The sequence below is a fragment of the Oryzias melastigma genome, linkage group LG1 (genome assembly GCF_002922805.2).
Source record: "Oryzias melastigma strain HK-1 linkage group LG1, ASM292280v2, whole genome shotgun sequence".
Classification (NCBI taxonomy): Eukaryota; Metazoa; Chordata; class Actinopteri; order Beloniformes; family Adrianichthyidae; genus Oryzias; species Oryzias melastigma.
The window spans coordinates 6,100,250-6,116,819 of record NC_050512.1 but is presented as its reverse complement, the minus strand read 5'-3'; the positions used below and the strand labels follow the sequence as shown (position 1 = coordinate 6,116,819).

Below are 16,570 nucleotides of genomic sequence, written 5' to 3'. Positions count from 1 at the left end.
AGGAATTTTGAAAAAAACAATGATTGGAAATGACCCTGTTTCCATTAAATCATCATCTTGCGATAAAGCACAAACCAACTCACGCGATATGTCATTAAAAACACGACGATGAATGAGAACAAGTTTTTTTTTTTATTTGATTCACTAAAAAAGGAGCATTGCGGTGACGTCACAGCTCTGTCTGGAGAGCGCGTGCAGCGCAGAGTCTATTGACAGTCTCAGGTGCGCGTGAGAAACCTGTTCAGCGTTTTTTTTTTTAAATAACCATTCCAGCAAGTAAGCTTCTGGACCTTTTTCTGTTTAAAAACACAACGAGATGCATTTAAGTTTCTGTCCCTGCACTCGCGCTTTTCCTCAAACGAGACTTCAGCATCTTCAGACTCCAAGCTACAGAAGTGCGGCTGCAGATGAAGCTGTTCGATCTCTCCTGCCGCCCGCGTGTTGCGCTCAGGACAGACACACAAAGAGGCGCATCTATTTCGAAAAAAGTGTTTCCAAAACAGTTTTGCGAAAAATGTCAGTTTCGATACGTCCCCAAATGCCACCCACTGTAAGCGCATAAACTTTTTTTTCGAAAAATTTGAGTTTTTTTTCGAAATTGTGGTGTTGCCATTAGGAGGATTTATTATCGAAATTCCAATTTTCCACTGTCAACTACTGTTCTGACAAGCTCATAACCGCGTCTAAGAGCGCAAGTATCCGGGGACGTGTGGATGGAATTTTTTTTAAAACGATCACGTGTGGACACAACACTTTTTTTAAAACGGAGGTCAGCAGATATGCGTTTGTAGAAATACCCGGCTACGTGTGGACATGTAACCATTTGGTTGTTTAACCCCCCAATCCAAACCCTTAATGCTGACAGTCAAGCAGGGAGGAATGGGGTCTGATTTTTAACACCTTGCCTGGATTAGAGGTCACGACCTTCCACTCTCAGAGCCTTTATTTTAAAGTCAGCATTTGTTTGTTTTTTGTTTGTTTGACAGACTGATATTTACCAGTTTTTAGATGAAAAACAGTTTTTTATTATTGGTAGTGGAGGCATTAATATAATCTACACTTACTGGCCACTTTATTAGGTACACCTTTCTAGTATTGAGCTGTTGTAATCCTTGGTGGCATAGATTCAACAAGGTACTGGAAACATTCCTCAGAGAGTTATTGACATGATAGCATCACGTAGTTGCTGCAGATTTGTCGGCGGCACATCCATGATACCAATCTGCGTTTCACCACATTCCAAAGGTGCTCTTTTGAGTAGAGATCTGGTGACTGTGGAGACCATTTGAGAATGGTAAACTTGTTGTCATATCATTCTCCTCTGACCTCTGGCCTCAACAAGATATTTCTGCCCACAGAACTGCTGCTCACTGGATATTTTCTTTTTGTTGGACCATTCTCTGTAAACCCTAAAGATGGTTGTGGGTGAAAATCCCAGAAGATCAGCAGTTTCTGAAATAATAAGATCAGCCTGTCTGGCATCAACAACCATGCCACGTTCAAAGTCACTTTAATCGTCTTTCTTCCCCATCCTGATGCTCGGTTTGAACTGCAGCAGATCGTCTTTACTGTCTACATGCCTAAATGCATTGAGTTGCTGTTGTGTGATTGGCTGATTAGAAATTTGTGTTAATGAGCATTTGGACAGGTGTTCCTAAAGTGGTGAGGGAGTGTAAATGTTTTTAAAAATATAATTTTAAACTAGTTGTTAAAACACTTGGTCCTAGAGTTTTTTTTTGTCCTCTATAGTTTTATTATATTCAGTGGTCCTTTTCTACTTGTTAATAGAAGCGGAATAAGACAACTATCATTAAATTCATAGTAAACGTGTTTAAAAGTATAAAAGTGCAGGTAATTGGAGGTTCTCCTATTTTTTCTATGACCGTTAATTCTTTTTTTTCTTTATTTCTTTTTTATTCTAGATGATTCAACGGAGTTCGGTCCAAAGAGCTGCTGACGATCCTGCCGGCCCTTGGATTGTGGACGTTGGCTCCTACTTTATGAGCCAAGTGTAAAGAGAAGAACATGTCTGCCATGGTGGAAGTGTTAACAGACTGCTGGTTTTAAAAATTTCCCTCAAAGGATCATAAATGTTGATCAAAGATGGTGACAGAACTAACCAACATAATGTAATGCCATGTGGTTACTAATTTAAGAATTCTTCTGTAAATTAAGTTACATATTATTTTTTTTCACTTTGAGAAGGACAGAACTTTGTGTATCACTACATGTCAAACTGAGTTGTTTATCTGAATTGACTGATTTGTGGTTCAGTTTCAGACACCTTTATTGTGTAATGACATATTCGTTAATGGATATCAAACTATGAGTAAATGTTAGTTGGCAGAATGATTAAAACAGCTACTTTTACATACAACACAAGTACAAGCACTAAAATACTTGATCAGAAATCAGTTAGGAATGGCACATTTTTAATGAGATTACTTTTAATAAACTACAAAATCTACTTTTCCTTCTGTTCTTTTCAACATCATTATTTTTATCTGTATCTTGTACTATTTTTTTTCTGTTTTGTTACGTCAGGTAAATAAAACTAACCAATGCTATCAATAAATAGAAACAAGGTACTAACAAAGGATTTACAGACTAACTGTTGGCAGAATGTCAATGCTTGGCAGCTATAAGACAAACTGAAAACTTTATATCTTTAGTTTTGTAACTTTATCATTTCCGGTCTGTTATTTACTTTTTTTTATGTAATAGTGTTTTTTTTCCTCTATTTTTTGTGTGGCCCTCTTTTAGCTGCAATTTATGAATTGAAATTGAACAGATCCCTACAGATTTGCCTTTTTTGTAACCACTGATAGCAGCTCTAAACAGTCATTAGATGTTCAGGTTTCTTTACCTCATAAACATACGTTGATGAGGAGATACTGCTATAATTCAATTTCTAGTTTTACCAGTGTCGCAGTAATCTAACTGCACATTCACATTTCACACCACTGGATTTGCAATACGCAAGACTTGAAATTAAAGTGCACATTGAAAATATATACTTAACAAGTGTAGTTTCTGGTTACAGTTATTAAAAATTAACACAAATATATATACATATTGTGCCTTCTTTTCATTCTGTTTTTATTTATCCATTTTATTAGTTGTATTTTTGAGAAAGTATGTTTATATATTTTTTTGCTGGATGAAAGTAAATAAATTGTTTGAATATAGATTGGTCTCATTACTTTTATGAACTGGATTAAACAATTTATGTTTTAGAGAATAGTTTGATTTTTTTTCTAGAATCAAAACAATACTTTTTTCTGTCTCTTTTTTAATGCAATAAAATTTATAACCTGACAGACATCCCAAACATTCATCATATTTTGATAGTTAGGTTTGCATTCCTTTTTGTGCATGGATCAAGATAGGTTTTTTTAATGAATATCTGTTTCTCAAAATTTAAGGAGACTTGGACAATCCTTTATCAGTTTTTAATTTTATACTTTTAACATACCTTTTTTTGAAATAAAGATTATTATTTTGTGACTCTTTGCTTAAAATATGGTTTTCATGAGTTTAATTGATTTTAGAAGCACAGTAAGTTCCAAATGTACCATCATTCTGCAAATAACTTCAAAATAAAAGCACCTCACAATATTTTTATTAAAGTGATAATTTGACATATTTTTTAAATAATCAAAATGCATTAAAACAAGATGTTTAATATGTTACATTCACAAGTTATTTTAAACATGTTAAAATACTTCAACATTTTAGAGCTCGCCTGATTAAAAAAAAAAAAAAAAACATCCTATGTTTATTTCTAATGCGTAAAATTTTTGTTTTGTTTTAATAAATGGGCCTCGATGAGCAAACATTATTAAATATTTCTTTTAAAGCTTTTCCAAAAATGTATTTCAAGCCTTTAACTTGTTTTTTGGTGTTGTTTTTTTTTTTTACTTTTTACTGATCAGAAAAATTATCCAAAATGTGACCCTAAAATCATGACAAGATCCAAACCGTTGGTTTTGTGATGTGCCTCCCCACCCCCCCAATTATTAGTAAAACTGATGTGAAATTATTTGAATTAGTTGAAAAGCTAAACCAGCATTAAATCCCACTAAGTATAAACTTCAAACCTGAATTTAACCATAAATGGCAAGACATAAAAGAAAGAAGGATATGACCTTTTGTGAGTCTGGAAAACAGTTTTTAAGCATTTTTACCTTTGTGTTGCTGTTTTACTCTCTGCTACACTGTGTTTCTGTATGATGTTGTTGAAATTTGCACATCTTCTAAACAAACAGATAAATAAATATTTTTTTACTTTTCACTTCCACCATAGAATAATTATCAACTCTTCAACTATTTATTATGTTTTGTTTTCTTTTTTTTTTTGTTATTTTAAAATTAGGTGTTTTGTTTGGTTTAAAAATAGACTACGAAAGTTACAATTTTACTCTTATTTAAGCTTTAGTTAAGGTGACTAAAATATACCAAAGTAAGCTATCTTTGTCTTTCACCATTAAAAAAAAGTTTGTTTGATAATAATAATAATAATAATAAATAAGCAAAACAGTGACATGCTAAAATAATAATAAAAAGTAGTGTCATATTCGATATGAATGAAACAATGATGAATATCAATGGAATGAAAAGTGGGTTTTATTTTGAAAATGTACAGGATGTCGGGTGCTTGTGTAAGGGACTTCTTCCGGAAATAAGTGGATTTCGCATAACGATAAATAATTCATCTTCCTGGTCAAGATTCTTCCTTACCAGGTAACTTCTAAATTAGATTTTAATTTACAACGTGTGTTCGCATGGTTTTGTCTCATTTTCGTATATTATTGTCGAAACTAGGCGGTTCGTGTTGACAGTAAGTTCATTTAAAAAATAAAACTCCTGGCTGTGTGTTGAGCGACAGCTCAGCGTTAGCTAACAGGTAATGCTAGCAATCTGATATCGGTCACACTCAGATTTATTGTTTTTCCTCTCCGCTCGTTGTACCCGACCCGACATATTTTATTAAAAAACAAATAACCACAATGAATTCGTTAATGGGGGAATCGGTTATCCTCTGCAGTTGTTTACATTTTGTACTCCGTGTTCCGCCTGACGCTGTGCTAGCGTTGTTTATCCAAAAACCCTTTATGGGGCACCAACTTTGTCAAACGCTGCATTAGGATCCCTAATTTTTAATAGTTGTCTTCAGTCAAAGTGTCGTGAACGTCGTAAAAATAATTTGTTGAGTGAAATAACGAAAGTATTTAGTCAATTTTGAGCGTTTCCTGCCGTTTATAACAATATTTTGTAAACATACGATCAATATTTCTAATAGAAACCTTGCTATGAAGTGTGACTGCGCTACTCTTTGCTCTCAGCTGTTATATAGGTCACATAGAGTTACATATTTGCTGTAAATAGTGGTCTGGCTTCCTTTTCAGTTTGGCTAATAAATGCGAGGCAGCTTTTTACATGAGTGTATCTTGTGGCTATTCTTAAAATTATATAGGTTAAGCTAGTTAGCCTACAATTAAGACATTTTACACATATTAGGGCATTCCTTGCGCATGTTGAGTGTTTTGATAAGTGTAGCTGTCTGTACATATTTAGTTTTATCTAAGTAATCACCTTTTACACTGATGATAGCATCAAAGTTGACTGACATTCTGGTTTTCTCAGGGAGAAACTCCATTGTACCACCTGAAGCAGACTAGTGAGACTGTAAGCGCTTTTTCAGGCAGTCTCCCTATGTCAGTCCGAAACGGGTCTGCTGGTGATGCAGACTGCCAGATCTCTGAGGACGATCACGTCCCAGATGTTGAGCTGATAGAGCTTGGGCCCCTGCTGGAAGAAGGAGGTGGGCAGCAGGTGGCGTCAAACGGCATTCATTCAGAGGTAGGACTCTTTCGAAAAGCTCTTTATAAAACTTGTTTTGCTTCAAACAACTGATCTTCTCTTGCTGTCTCCTTGAAGGGAGCTGCAATGCTTACGGATGAGGATGAGGAAGATGATGAGGTGGAAGAGGTTCTCACCTTACCTCTTCAGGCTCACCATGCCATGGAGAAGATGGAGGAATTTGTACATAAGGTAATAACAAAAGTAGGGCGTGCTAATATTTACATTGAAATTCAGGACAGAAATATTATCAAGATTAATTGGTGTAAATATTTTTCCTTAAAAATGACAAATATATATATTTTGTAGCATATAATGGTCATTTCATTTAGTTAAAAAAAAAACAGGCTACAACAGCAAAGGCACCCAGTTTGTCTGGAGCTGAAATCCTGGTTGTTCTACCCTCAATGAGTTTCAAAAATGACCCCCTTCAGCATCCAGAAATAGCTCCCGCCCCTCCCCCTGCCACAGACAATGCACAAAAACTTTTTTCCAACAGAAGGAAGCAACGGGAAGTAGCTAGTAAAAATATTAGTTTAGTTTCAAACAAAGAAACAGCATCCTATGACTGAGTTTGGCCCAACATAAATGATTATTCTCTCTCTTTTTAAAAATCTTCTTAATTTGCTGCGTGCACCCTCAGCATAACCTCTACTGATTTTGAACATGAGTACTGCCGACCGGCTGCATTTAATGATAATAATCTAATATTAATTTCTGTTTGGTTGCCCTAAAAGTTTACATCTGATATTATTAAAGGCTAAAATACTTATCACAGGGATTATTACAGAAATAAACACTTGTAAACCCTCAAAAGATCCCAATCTCTTTCAGTTACAGATTCATAAGACTCTAAATATTTAAGACAAATTGTGATATTCAGGCATGTTTTTTAAGCCTAACTTCTTTAAGATGTTTTGATTCTAATTTAGTCCTTTTTGTGTGAAGGACTGGGGTGTGTGTCTCACATAATTTGATATGCATATCAATACATGGTCCACAAATCAATACATAAAAGATTTAACTAATTTTGTGTACAATTCTTTTATTTAAATGAATTCAATCTAGATATATTTATTTAGTATGATATTTAAAACTATAAATAAATATATTATTACAGAGAAAAAAACATTTTCTTAGATACTTTTTTCTTTAAGTATCTTTGACTTAACAGCTTCATAAAATGTGCCATTTGGGTTTTTTTAGACTGTTTCATTGAATTAATTTGAGAATTGTTTGAAGTGCTGTTAATAAATAAAAAAGTGTTATCAAATGTTTAGTGAACACAACACTCATCCCTTGCTGTGGTTCACCTTCAACTAAGTGTAATTGACCCACCTTGGTAAAAGCAAGCTTGTGATTCGACGCCTTTATGCTGACATCACATGTACATGAAGCAGGAGAAACACAACAGGAAGAGAAACGGACAAAGTTAACCCAAAACTGCTTTACGATTGATTTCATACCTTTTTACCAACACAGTCTTGTTTGTATATTTGTGGTTTTCAACCAGTACTGCTGTTATCAGCCTGTCCCAGGACGTGAGGACCACATCTACACACGAGAGTTTTTAAAAAAACATTTACTTAACTCTTGTGGTCCACATTTAACTAATGAGGTCCAGATGACCTCACCCTGATATTGATGTGTGCACTGTCTTGTAGGGTCCAGATGACCACACTTTTAATGCAAACATGCCATATGTTAGCACAAGGGTTAATTCAGCTTTTACGTAGATCCTGTATTTGGGATCTAGCATTTTATTCTTGTATTTTATATTCTATTAGGTCATGTATTTATTTTTTTATGCATGTTGCTCAAGTTGCAAGTTTTATGTATTAACTTATTCAATTTTATAATTTTACATTGTATGTGCTTTTATACTTTTTAAGAATCACATTTTTTTTTATATATATATTTAAGTTGTTTTACATTTAATCTATTTTATTTGTTACTTCTACATTTACATTCGTACACGAATGTCTTGTCACTTTTTGCTGGGGTGTTTGTGTTCGGGCTTCCGGAGTGATGGTCCTGCTCGCCTTCTGGCCTCTCTTGTTCTGGGTCCTCTGAGCTGTCTGGCCTTGTGTGCCCAGTTGGGCGCATTGGGCCTGGGGGGGTCGGGGATTTTGGGACAGGAGGTGCTGGGGATGAGCAGGACGTGCTCGACATCCCAGCCAACAGTAGGACAGCGCCTTCAGGGTACTGTTTGCTTTAGCTTTTCGTATAATAATTTCTAATTTATTTGTTTGTTTCTGTTTATTATTTTGAGGGGTTTATCTTTTTATGTTATTCCATGTGTGAGGAATGTTGTTTTAGTGCTTTTATATACAGCACCTTAAGCTGTTTTTTCACATTAAAGGTGCTATATAAATTTAATTTGAAATGGATTATTCCCAGTTTTCAAATGATTTTAGACAGAAGTATGTTTCTATATTTGAAATCCCTTGTGAATCCTGCTGTTGCTTTGCAGGTGTGGGAGGGGCGATGGAGGGTAATTCCTTTCCATGTCCTGCCTGAGTGGTTGAAGGACAATGATTACCTCTTGCATGGACATCGGCCCCCCATGCCCTCCTTTAGGGCCTGTTTTGGAAGCATCTTCAGAATTCACACCGAAACAGGAAACATCTGGACTCATCTTTTAGGTGACTTTTTAAATCATTTTCTTAGTCGTTGTTGTTTGTTCAGCAATATTAATACCGAACAGAAGACAGCTGATTGTTTTTTTTGGTCTCTCCAGGGTGGATCTTATTTGTTTGTCTGGGCACCTTAACCATGCTGCGTCCCAACATTTACTTTATGGCACCATTGCAAGAGAAAGTGGTTTTTGGGATGTTCTTCCTGGGAGCTGTGCTCTGCCTCAGCTTCTCCTGGCTTTTCCACACAGTCTACTGTCACTCAGAAAAAGTGTCTCGCACATTCTCCAAGTGAGTGTCATTTTTGTCAGAATTATTTATCATTTACGTCTTCGTCCTCAAAAGGTTTCTTTGTTGGATTTGCTACTTTGTCCGTTTTAAAATGTGTTTTTGTGTTTTTTGTTATTTGTATGCTTTAATGTGGAATCCCTCACTACAATCACAAAATTCACATTCTCGCTGTTTATCTGTTTTTATTTTATTTTATGGCGCATTATGTTCTGCATCCGGATTGGCTGTTGACCTTGTCAATCAATCTCTTCCATGCCTTGTCTGCTGTTTAGATATTTTTTAAATTTGCATTCAGTTTGCTGAATTTGCATAACTCTTAGATTGATACAAGAATGTTATTTTCATTCTATAATACTGGAATTATTTTTCCATGAAAGCTCAAACTTTGAGAGTTTAAACTGGAGAAAAAAGTATAGAAATGTGAAAACTTTTAAGGTTTTCAGCTTGAAAAGATCCTACTTCTCAGATTTCACGGGTAATTTTTAGAACATAAGTCCTGCAATAAAGAAGGGGACACATGAATGAAATGATGTTGGAAAACTTTCTGAGTGTGTCTCTATCTTCTTATCTCCTCAGGTTAGACTACTCGGGCATTGCCCTCTTAATCATGGGTTCCTTCGTGCCCTGGCTGTACTACTCCTTCTACTGTTCCCCCCAGCCTCGCCTTATCTACCTCACCATTGTTTGTGTCCTGGGGATTGCTGCCATCATAGTTGCCCAGTGGGACCGCTTTGCCACGCCCCGTCACAGACCAACAAGAGCAGGTCAGGAAAACATTGTTCTTTTTAGCTAATGTAACTCAGTGTTTCCATAAAGTAGGAGTGACCCCTAAAATCTCTCCCTCAGGAGTTTTCATGGGTCTTGGACTGAGTGGCATTGTCCCCACGATGCACTTCACCATTGAAGAGGGCTTTGTTAAGGCGACCACAGTCGGACAGATGGGTTGGTTTTATTTAATGGGTGCCATGTACATCACTGGTGCGGGGCTTTATGCTGCCAGGATCCCGGAACGCTTTTTCCCTGGGAAGTGCGACATCTGGGTAAGTAGTTCATGTCTCATACATAGCTGGACTGAAATGATACTTTTGACTAGGGATGTCCCGGTCAGGTTCTTTTGACTCCATTCCTATTCTGAATGATTTTGAGGAGCGATCCCCAACCTTTTTGAGGCCATGGACCGGTTTAATTAGACAATATTTTCATGGATCAGTTGGCATTTTTAAGCTTCCAGTTTCTCAAAAAAACTTTTTAAATAAAATGCTGCTGCAATACTTTTTTAAACCATTAAAAAAATTAACAAATTTAATAACCCGATCCAGGTTGCCCCCTATTTTTATTTTGAACCAGTCCACGTCTGTGAAGTAGCTTGAACAATCAAGTAAAAATACTGCAAATAGAAAATATAGTTAACTATTAACCAGTACAAATGGGTGATGATTAGTTGTGTGAGACAGTTTGGTGACTGAAGCTTTGATATATTTGATTATATGTGATTCAGATCTCCTTGAAACATTCTTAAAATATAAAGAAAAAACTGTCTTTTAAACAGATTATTGTTTCATTAACATGATGAGTATTCATGACTAACCAATATAAATGGAACCATTTGTTAGTTTTAGTTGTTTTTGACAGATTTGCTTCTTTTTAATCATTTTTTTTTCTTTTAGACAGCTCCTTAGCAGCCGTCTCACTCCCGTCTTTCTGCTGGGATCACAAAGAAAACAATTCTAATGAAAAAGAAACAAAAACCTGACCTTTTTTATTTTGAAATGCCAACATTTAAGTGACACTTGCTGTTAGTTTTAAACATTTATCAAAAGAGTCATTAAGTCCTGAAGTCTGAATCTGTGAATATTTTGCTAATTTAACTGAACTGTTTATGTGCTCTAACTGCTGCCGTATTTTGCTGCATTTTATGGCCATAAAAAGTCCAGATTTCTAGTAGAGTATTTATCTGTGATAATAAGTTTGAAATAACTAGCAATTATCATAATAAAAATAAAATAAATATCCGGTCTCCTTGATCGGGACATTTCTACTTTTGACAAACGAACGCATCTTTTTAGAAATTCTGTATTTAGCTTCAAAACAACACAAAGTTTTTACTTATGTTATACTGTTAGATTCTTATTAAATTAGTGATTTCAATCCTAAACTGAAACTACATAAATACAGATCTAAAAAAGATACCAAAACTATACTTTCTTGTAAGCTAAAAAATTAGTGACTATTTTCATGAATATCTGTAGTTTTGTCATGTTGTCTTGATATTTATTAAATACAAGCATCTAAGCTTGATGTTTTTGACGCACCCTTTCATTTCTTTTCCTTTCTTAGTTCCATTCTCATCAGATTTTCCATGTTCTGGTCGTGGCAGCTGCATTTGTCCACTTTTATGGAGTTTCCAACTTGCAGGAGTTCCGCTACGGCCTGGAAGGAGGATGCACAGATGACACTCTACTTTAAAAGGCTCGACTGTGACTTATTTCTCTTTGCAGTTCCACAAACACACACGCATTCACACAATGCTGCTGGAATTCAATATAGTCCCTTTCTGCTTCTTCTGTAATTCTGATTTGCTTCCATTTTGTTTTGGTTTTTTGTGGTTTCCTTTTTGCCTTTGGCTCTTTTTTGCTCCAGTACTGTAGCATAAACTAGCCAATGTACTGTGGATGGAACATGCCCTACTTATTTCTATAACTGTCTATCTTGGGAAGGGTGTTTTTTAAATAAGGTATAAGTATTCATTTGTACCAACGTGTTACATGTGTTCCTGCCATTCTTAGAAACTCACTACGATCCCAACCTCTTCATGGTCTGTTCAAAATTACAAAGGATTCCAATGCAGATTTTTTTCAATTTATTTTTTGTGTTCTGTAGCAGAAATCAGATTAGAGAATACTTGTTTCGCCATAACTTCAGAGAAGTTCAAATTTTAAGCAAATTTCTAAAAGAAGAAGAGGTAAATTTGCACAAAAGTCACCAGCTGCAGTTTTTCTTTTATTATTATTATTTATTTGTACTGACGTTACTTGTTTGTCTGTTCTTTCAAACATGAAGGACCGCCACAAACCCACATTTGACCATTCAGCAATAAATCTTAAGTACTTCTACAATCGCATTCAAACAAAAAAACAATCTTATACTATGATACTGTTTATGGCTGATTATGGACTTCCTAAAAACAAACAAGGCTAAATGCAGCATATGATCAAACCTTTAAATCTTTTATTTTGAAAAGCACAGGGATAAAAAATAATCAAAAGTTCTTGGGAAATTAATAACTATCTAAATTTATATCAGTGGCATTGCATTCTAATGACATAAGTCCCATAAAAAAACAACTTCTGTCTAAGTTTTGGCTGACTCGTGCGGTATGTCATGTGTGGGATGGTTAAAACTGCTCTAATAAATTTCCAGAGCAGCGGTTCATGGGGTATGCACAATGTACAGAACAGGGTTGGTTTAGATTCATTTTTGTCTGCTAGAAATTTTTCTTCTGTGGCTTTATTCCAGATGCAATGTGAGGTGTAAATATCTAATGCACCTTAGTGTTTATGATTTTACTGAAAACTTTAAATCACCAAATGAGGTTTAAAAAGTGTTCTGTGTGATTGATATAAACTTTTAGTATTCCTGTGCCTTAGGCCAATGGAAATGTTTTTAAATAAAATGGCCTATCTTAAGAGAAAAAGAGAGCATCAAGGATCTCTTCTTATTGGCGTTTCTTATTTTCCTTGCCATATATACGGTATGTATACAATCAGATCATAACTAAAGTTACAATTCCATTGATAGGTTGTTTGAACTGCTGTTTAAGACTCCTTTTTCTAGATGAACATATTCAAGCTTTATTACAAACTAAAATGATGCGTATTCTTGACTTTGTGTAATGTCTTGTGTAGAAAGTGATGAAACCTGCATTTCACTGAAATGTAAACCTGAATATTTATTAATGGTAATCTTAAAAAATATTCTAATAAATTTTTTTTCTCTTAATGTTGTCTTCCATTGAATTTCATTTTGTCGTTAATACTGAGGGAGGAAAGAAATCAACTTTTTCCTCCTCATATCACTGTACTGTGTTACTCAGGAGTTTATTAAGTGTATCACAGTGTACTGAACTGACTCATTCAGTCATGTGACCAGGGGGATCGCAAGTTGTGCATATTAACCTTGAGAACAACCATTGACTGTATATAAGAGGTTTTTTTACATTCAATGAGAACAACACAGCATGGCATGAGCAGGGAAATTTAATCTTGCAAATTAAAGCTTTTACCTGGCCTGATTTTTATGTTTTTTGTTTTTCAGAAAATACAATCAAGAAAAAAAATCACCGACAAGAAATTATTAATAATCGGTATTGATAATTTGTATCAAATATTTTATGCCAAAAGTAATCAGCATCATATTGAATCTTAAACGTGTGATATGGCCCATCACTATCAGATGTTAACCAAATGTTCAAGTGATTTTTTTTTTTCCATAATTATTTCTTAGTGACAATACTTTAATATAAAGAGCTGGAATAAATTTAGATTTATATCTAATAGTAGGACATTTGGAAGTGTTAATGGGTTTCTACTAATACCTCTGTATTAGTTGTTTATGCTAAACAGATTTTTTTTAAGAGTTCTTTCCAATCTATTTACTCCATAAACAAAGCTTTATGCAGGAATAATGGAAAAATCTTGATAGTAAATATTTAAATTTTAAAAATTTATTTAATTGAAGGTTATATGAAGATATAAAAATGAATTTATATATATATATCAATAACAATTCAAGCCCACATTATGGCTTTCATGAAAGGGATTGTGGACACGGAACCTTTCTTTCTTTCCTTGTTTCAGGTCGAAAGCATTTTCAGATTGGAGCACTGTAGACAAGCACACATAGCAAGTTGGCTAACTTGGCTTTACGCTGCTTTTTCGATTTGGGATTTTATTTACATTTGTGTTCAGGTATGGTTTGCATGGATTCATTCTCATGTTTCAAGCAACACCAACGAAGGAATGTAATATTTTATTATTTTTGGTCGATTTTGTTCGTCATGTTAGATTTTAGCATCAATGCATGAAGTGTGTGTTCTTAAGGGTTTGATTAGTTTTTTTTCCTGCACGATTTGGTTTGGCTTTTTAGATGCTTATTTATTTTGGCTATCATATGTAGCAGGTGTTGTTTCTCAATTGCATAAATTGTGTGTGTTTTGGAGTTAAAATTAATAGACAGGTTTACTTCCGCACTACAAATTACCAAAGACGTCAACTTCCGGTTCAGTGTCATCCCTAGTTTTTGTTAAGAATTCCTTTAATTATTCTCAGTTGCAAATTTGTCTTGATCCCAAAGGCTTTGAATGATTTTATTTTATTGTTTTAAATGAATGTTTTGAGTATGTGATGAACTTGCGAGACTGTTAACTTGTTTTTTTAGGCTTGGAAATGGACAGCAACCAGGAGTCCAAAGACGGCTCAGACCGATCAGAACTCGTGTCTGAAGACGGTAAAAATACCAAGTCCGTTTTGTGCCAACGATGCGGATGCAAAGTGCTGTGCCCAGGCATGGCCGTATTTGCAGAAAAAGAGGTAATTATTTTTAAATCCTCTACAGATTTTTGTTAACAATTACAGTTTTGCCAAATGATGAAAAGCAATCTTCATTTACTTTACTACAGCATTATAATAACACACGTTTTTTCTGTATCTTTCTGAAGTTAATAGTATCTTGTTTAGTTGCATAAAACTATTTGTTTTCAGCTTCATAAACACATGATTTATTGAATCACCAGACAATCCAAATTATTGAATAGAAGTGTGTAAACTATCTTTCTCAAATTCCTTTTCCCTTTTAGAAATGACTATCTGTTAAACATAAATATGAATTTTTGTGCTTGGTATTTCATTTCATTTTATAGGATCCCTAAAAGCATCCTAACATTAGATAGTTCATTCCACAATTTGTTTCCACCTTTAGAAATTAGGGCTGCCACGATTAGTCGACTAATCAACGACTAATCGACTATTAAATTAGTCGCCGACTATTTTAATAGTCGATTAGTCGACTATTAAGTCAGAGTGTAGTAAAGTTGAAAGTCAGAGTGTAGTAAAGTTGAAAGTTATAATGATATTCTGCTAGCTTTTTGGACTATTTTGGTATTTATTATTGTTTTTTAGGCTAATTTGGAGTTTAGCTAACATTTCAGCCACATGCTAGCTGTTTTGGCTAACTTGGGCTTTTTTCATTTTTTAGGCTATTTTTGTGTTTAGCTAATTTTTCAGCTACATGTTAGCTGTTCTGGCTAACTTGGGCTTTTTTAGTTTGTAGGCTGTTTTGGAATTTAGCTAATATTTCAGCTACATGCTAGCTGTTTTGTCTAACTTGGGCTTTTTTTAAGCTAATTCGGCCTTTAACTAATATTTTAGCTGGCTATCAGCATCTTCAGCTATCGTCACTAGCATCTTTTGCGGCCAAATTCAGCTTACATTCTATCTACAATAATGCTAGTGTGAACATAACCAGTTTTTAGTTATTTTAAAGCTATTGATGTTTAAGATGTGTGTTTTACATCCACTTTGCGCATGACCCGATTAGTCGAATAATCTGATAAAATAATCTGTGATTAGTCGACTATTAAAATAATCGTTTGTGGCAGCACTGTTAGAAATACATTTTTATTTTTTGAAGACAAAGTTTTGAAATGTTAAAAAAAAGATAATTTCTTGTGATGTTCTTGTTGTGAAGTGAGGACAGTTTTTGTAAATTCTCTGGCTCTGATTTTTGTCTGACTTTGCTATTAAGATCTTGTGTTCAATGTTGTTTTTCAACACACAAACTGCTTGTTTGTATGTTCAAAGTTTTGTTTTATTCATATGTATAGACTCAGGGCCAGTGTTGTGCTAAGATATTTATCTCCTGCCAGAATTTGTATCCCGTCGCGGCATAACTTCAGGCATCATACTTTGTCCCAAAAAATGTAAAAAGGTGGATGTTAATGATATAGTTTTATTTTCATATTTGCATTTTTTTTATCTTAGCTCTAAAGTAATGGTTCTAGATTGGGGAAAAAAAGGGAACAAATAAACATAAACATGCATATATTAGTCTTTTACAAATTGTCCAGAATAGATACTTTCAGACTAAGAGATGCATTACTACAAAGTTCATAAATCTTATTACAAACACTTTGTGTTCTTTTCCTAAATCTATCACTAGCTTTTTCTACCAGCCATGCAGAAAAAGCGCAGCCTCAACTCCACAGAAGACTCGGTTGACGGCGACACTCTGACTTCTCACTGGTTGGTGGACGACATGTACACTTTTGAGAACGTGGGCTTCACAAAAGACGTAGGAAGAATCAAATATCTCATCTGTGCCGATTGCGAGATTGGACCCATCGGCTGGCACTGTTTGGATGACAAGAAATGTTTTTACGTTGCTTTGGAAAGAGTAAATCACGCATAATGGTGACGAGTATGTGAGCCCTAAAGACTTAAAACTACGTGTTTGCAGACTACACATTATTTGTGGATTTAATTTGATTAAATCCTTCAGATATCTGTGTGTTTACAGATTTGTGTGTACTTTGTTGTCTCAGAACTGCATTGTGCTTGTTCTTATCAATCACTGACAATATTCAGATCATTCTGTCTTAATAAAAGTTTCTACAGTTATTCCTAATCACTATTTTTGATGATGAATTTTTTTGGTCATTATTTAATTTTGTTTTTTAATCTCTAAAAAAAAACAGTTTAAGTCATTTTATGTTGCAAGACACTCAA

At 34.6% G+C, this 16,570-nt stretch overlaps 3 protein-coding genes across 6 annotated transcripts in view; all 3 read left to right on the top strand.

Annotated features, from left to right (window-relative positions):
• inavab (innate immunity activator b) overlaps positions 1–2,997 on the top strand; it is a 21,806-nt gene extending 18,809 nt beyond the window's left edge. For both annotated transcript variants that reach the window (XM_024270917.2, XM_024270918.2), the window contains exon 10: positions 1,923–2,997. In XM_024270917.2, coding sequence (XP_024126685.1) covers positions 1,923–2,015 — 93 coding nt within the window. In that variant the 3' untranslated portion in view covers positions 2,016–2,997. The remainder of the gene's footprint in view (positions 1–1,922) is intronic.
• A 1,628-nt stretch (positions 2,998–4,625) lies between these two features.
• On the top strand, positions 4,626–12,788 carry adipor1a (adiponectin receptor 1a). 3 transcript variants are annotated; one of them, XM_024270500.2, is made up of 8 exons: positions 4,626–4,743; positions 5,647–5,862; positions 5,941–6,054; positions 8,336–8,507; positions 8,603–8,789; positions 9,366–9,553; positions 9,636–9,829; positions 11,127–12,788. In XM_024270500.2, exons 2-8 carry the CDS (start codon positions 5,716–5,718, stop codon positions 11,253–11,255), a joined length of 1,131 nt encoding a protein of 376 aa, XP_024126268.1. In that variant the 5' UTR covers positions 4,626–4,743; positions 5,647–5,715; the 3' UTR covers positions 11,256–12,788. The 3 variants fall into 3 exon arrangements, with proteins under 3 accessions (XP_024126268.1, XP_024126266.1, XP_024126267.1); XM_024270498.2 differs by having other exon boundaries at positions 4,659–4,840; positions 11,127–11,270; XM_024270499.2 differs by lacking the exon at positions 4,626–4,743 and adding an exon at positions 4,752–4,906 and having other exon boundaries at positions 11,127–11,270.
• Positions 12,789–13,595: 807 nt separating this feature from the next.
• On the top strand, positions 13,596–16,469 carry rabif (RAB interacting factor). The gene is made up of 3 exons (XM_024269079.2): positions 13,596–13,756; positions 14,226–14,377; positions 16,005–16,469. The coding sequence occupies exons 2-3, from the start codon at positions 14,234–14,236 to the stop codon at positions 16,251–16,253; spliced, it is 393 nt and encodes a 130-aa protein (XP_024124847.1). The 5' UTR covers positions 13,596–13,756; positions 14,226–14,233; the 3' UTR covers positions 16,254–16,469.
• The last annotated feature ends 101 nt before the right edge of the window (positions 16,470–16,570 follow it).

Bases quoted from the DNA above. Each gene is read 5' to 3' on its own strand.
- adipor1a (XM_024270500.2), top strand. From the start codon at position 5,716: ATGTCAGTCCGAAACGGGTCTGCTGGTGATGCAGACTGCCAGATCTCT. The intron at 5,863-5,940 runs GTAGGACTCTTT...GTCTCCTTGAAG, and splicing joins CAAACGGCATTCATTCAGAG to GGAGCTGCAATGCTTACGGA. The intron at 8,508-8,602 runs GTGACTTTTTAA...TGGTCTCTCCAG, and splicing joins CATCTGGACTCATCTTTTAG to GGTGGATCTTATTTGTTTGT.
- rabif (XM_024269079.2), top strand. From the start codon at position 14,234: ATGGACAGCAACCAGGAGTCCAAAGACGGCTCAGACCGATCAGAACTC. The intron at 14,378-16,004 runs GTAATTATTTTT...ATCTATCACTAG, and splicing joins CCGTATTTGCAGAAAAAGAG to CTTTTTCTACCAGCCATGCA.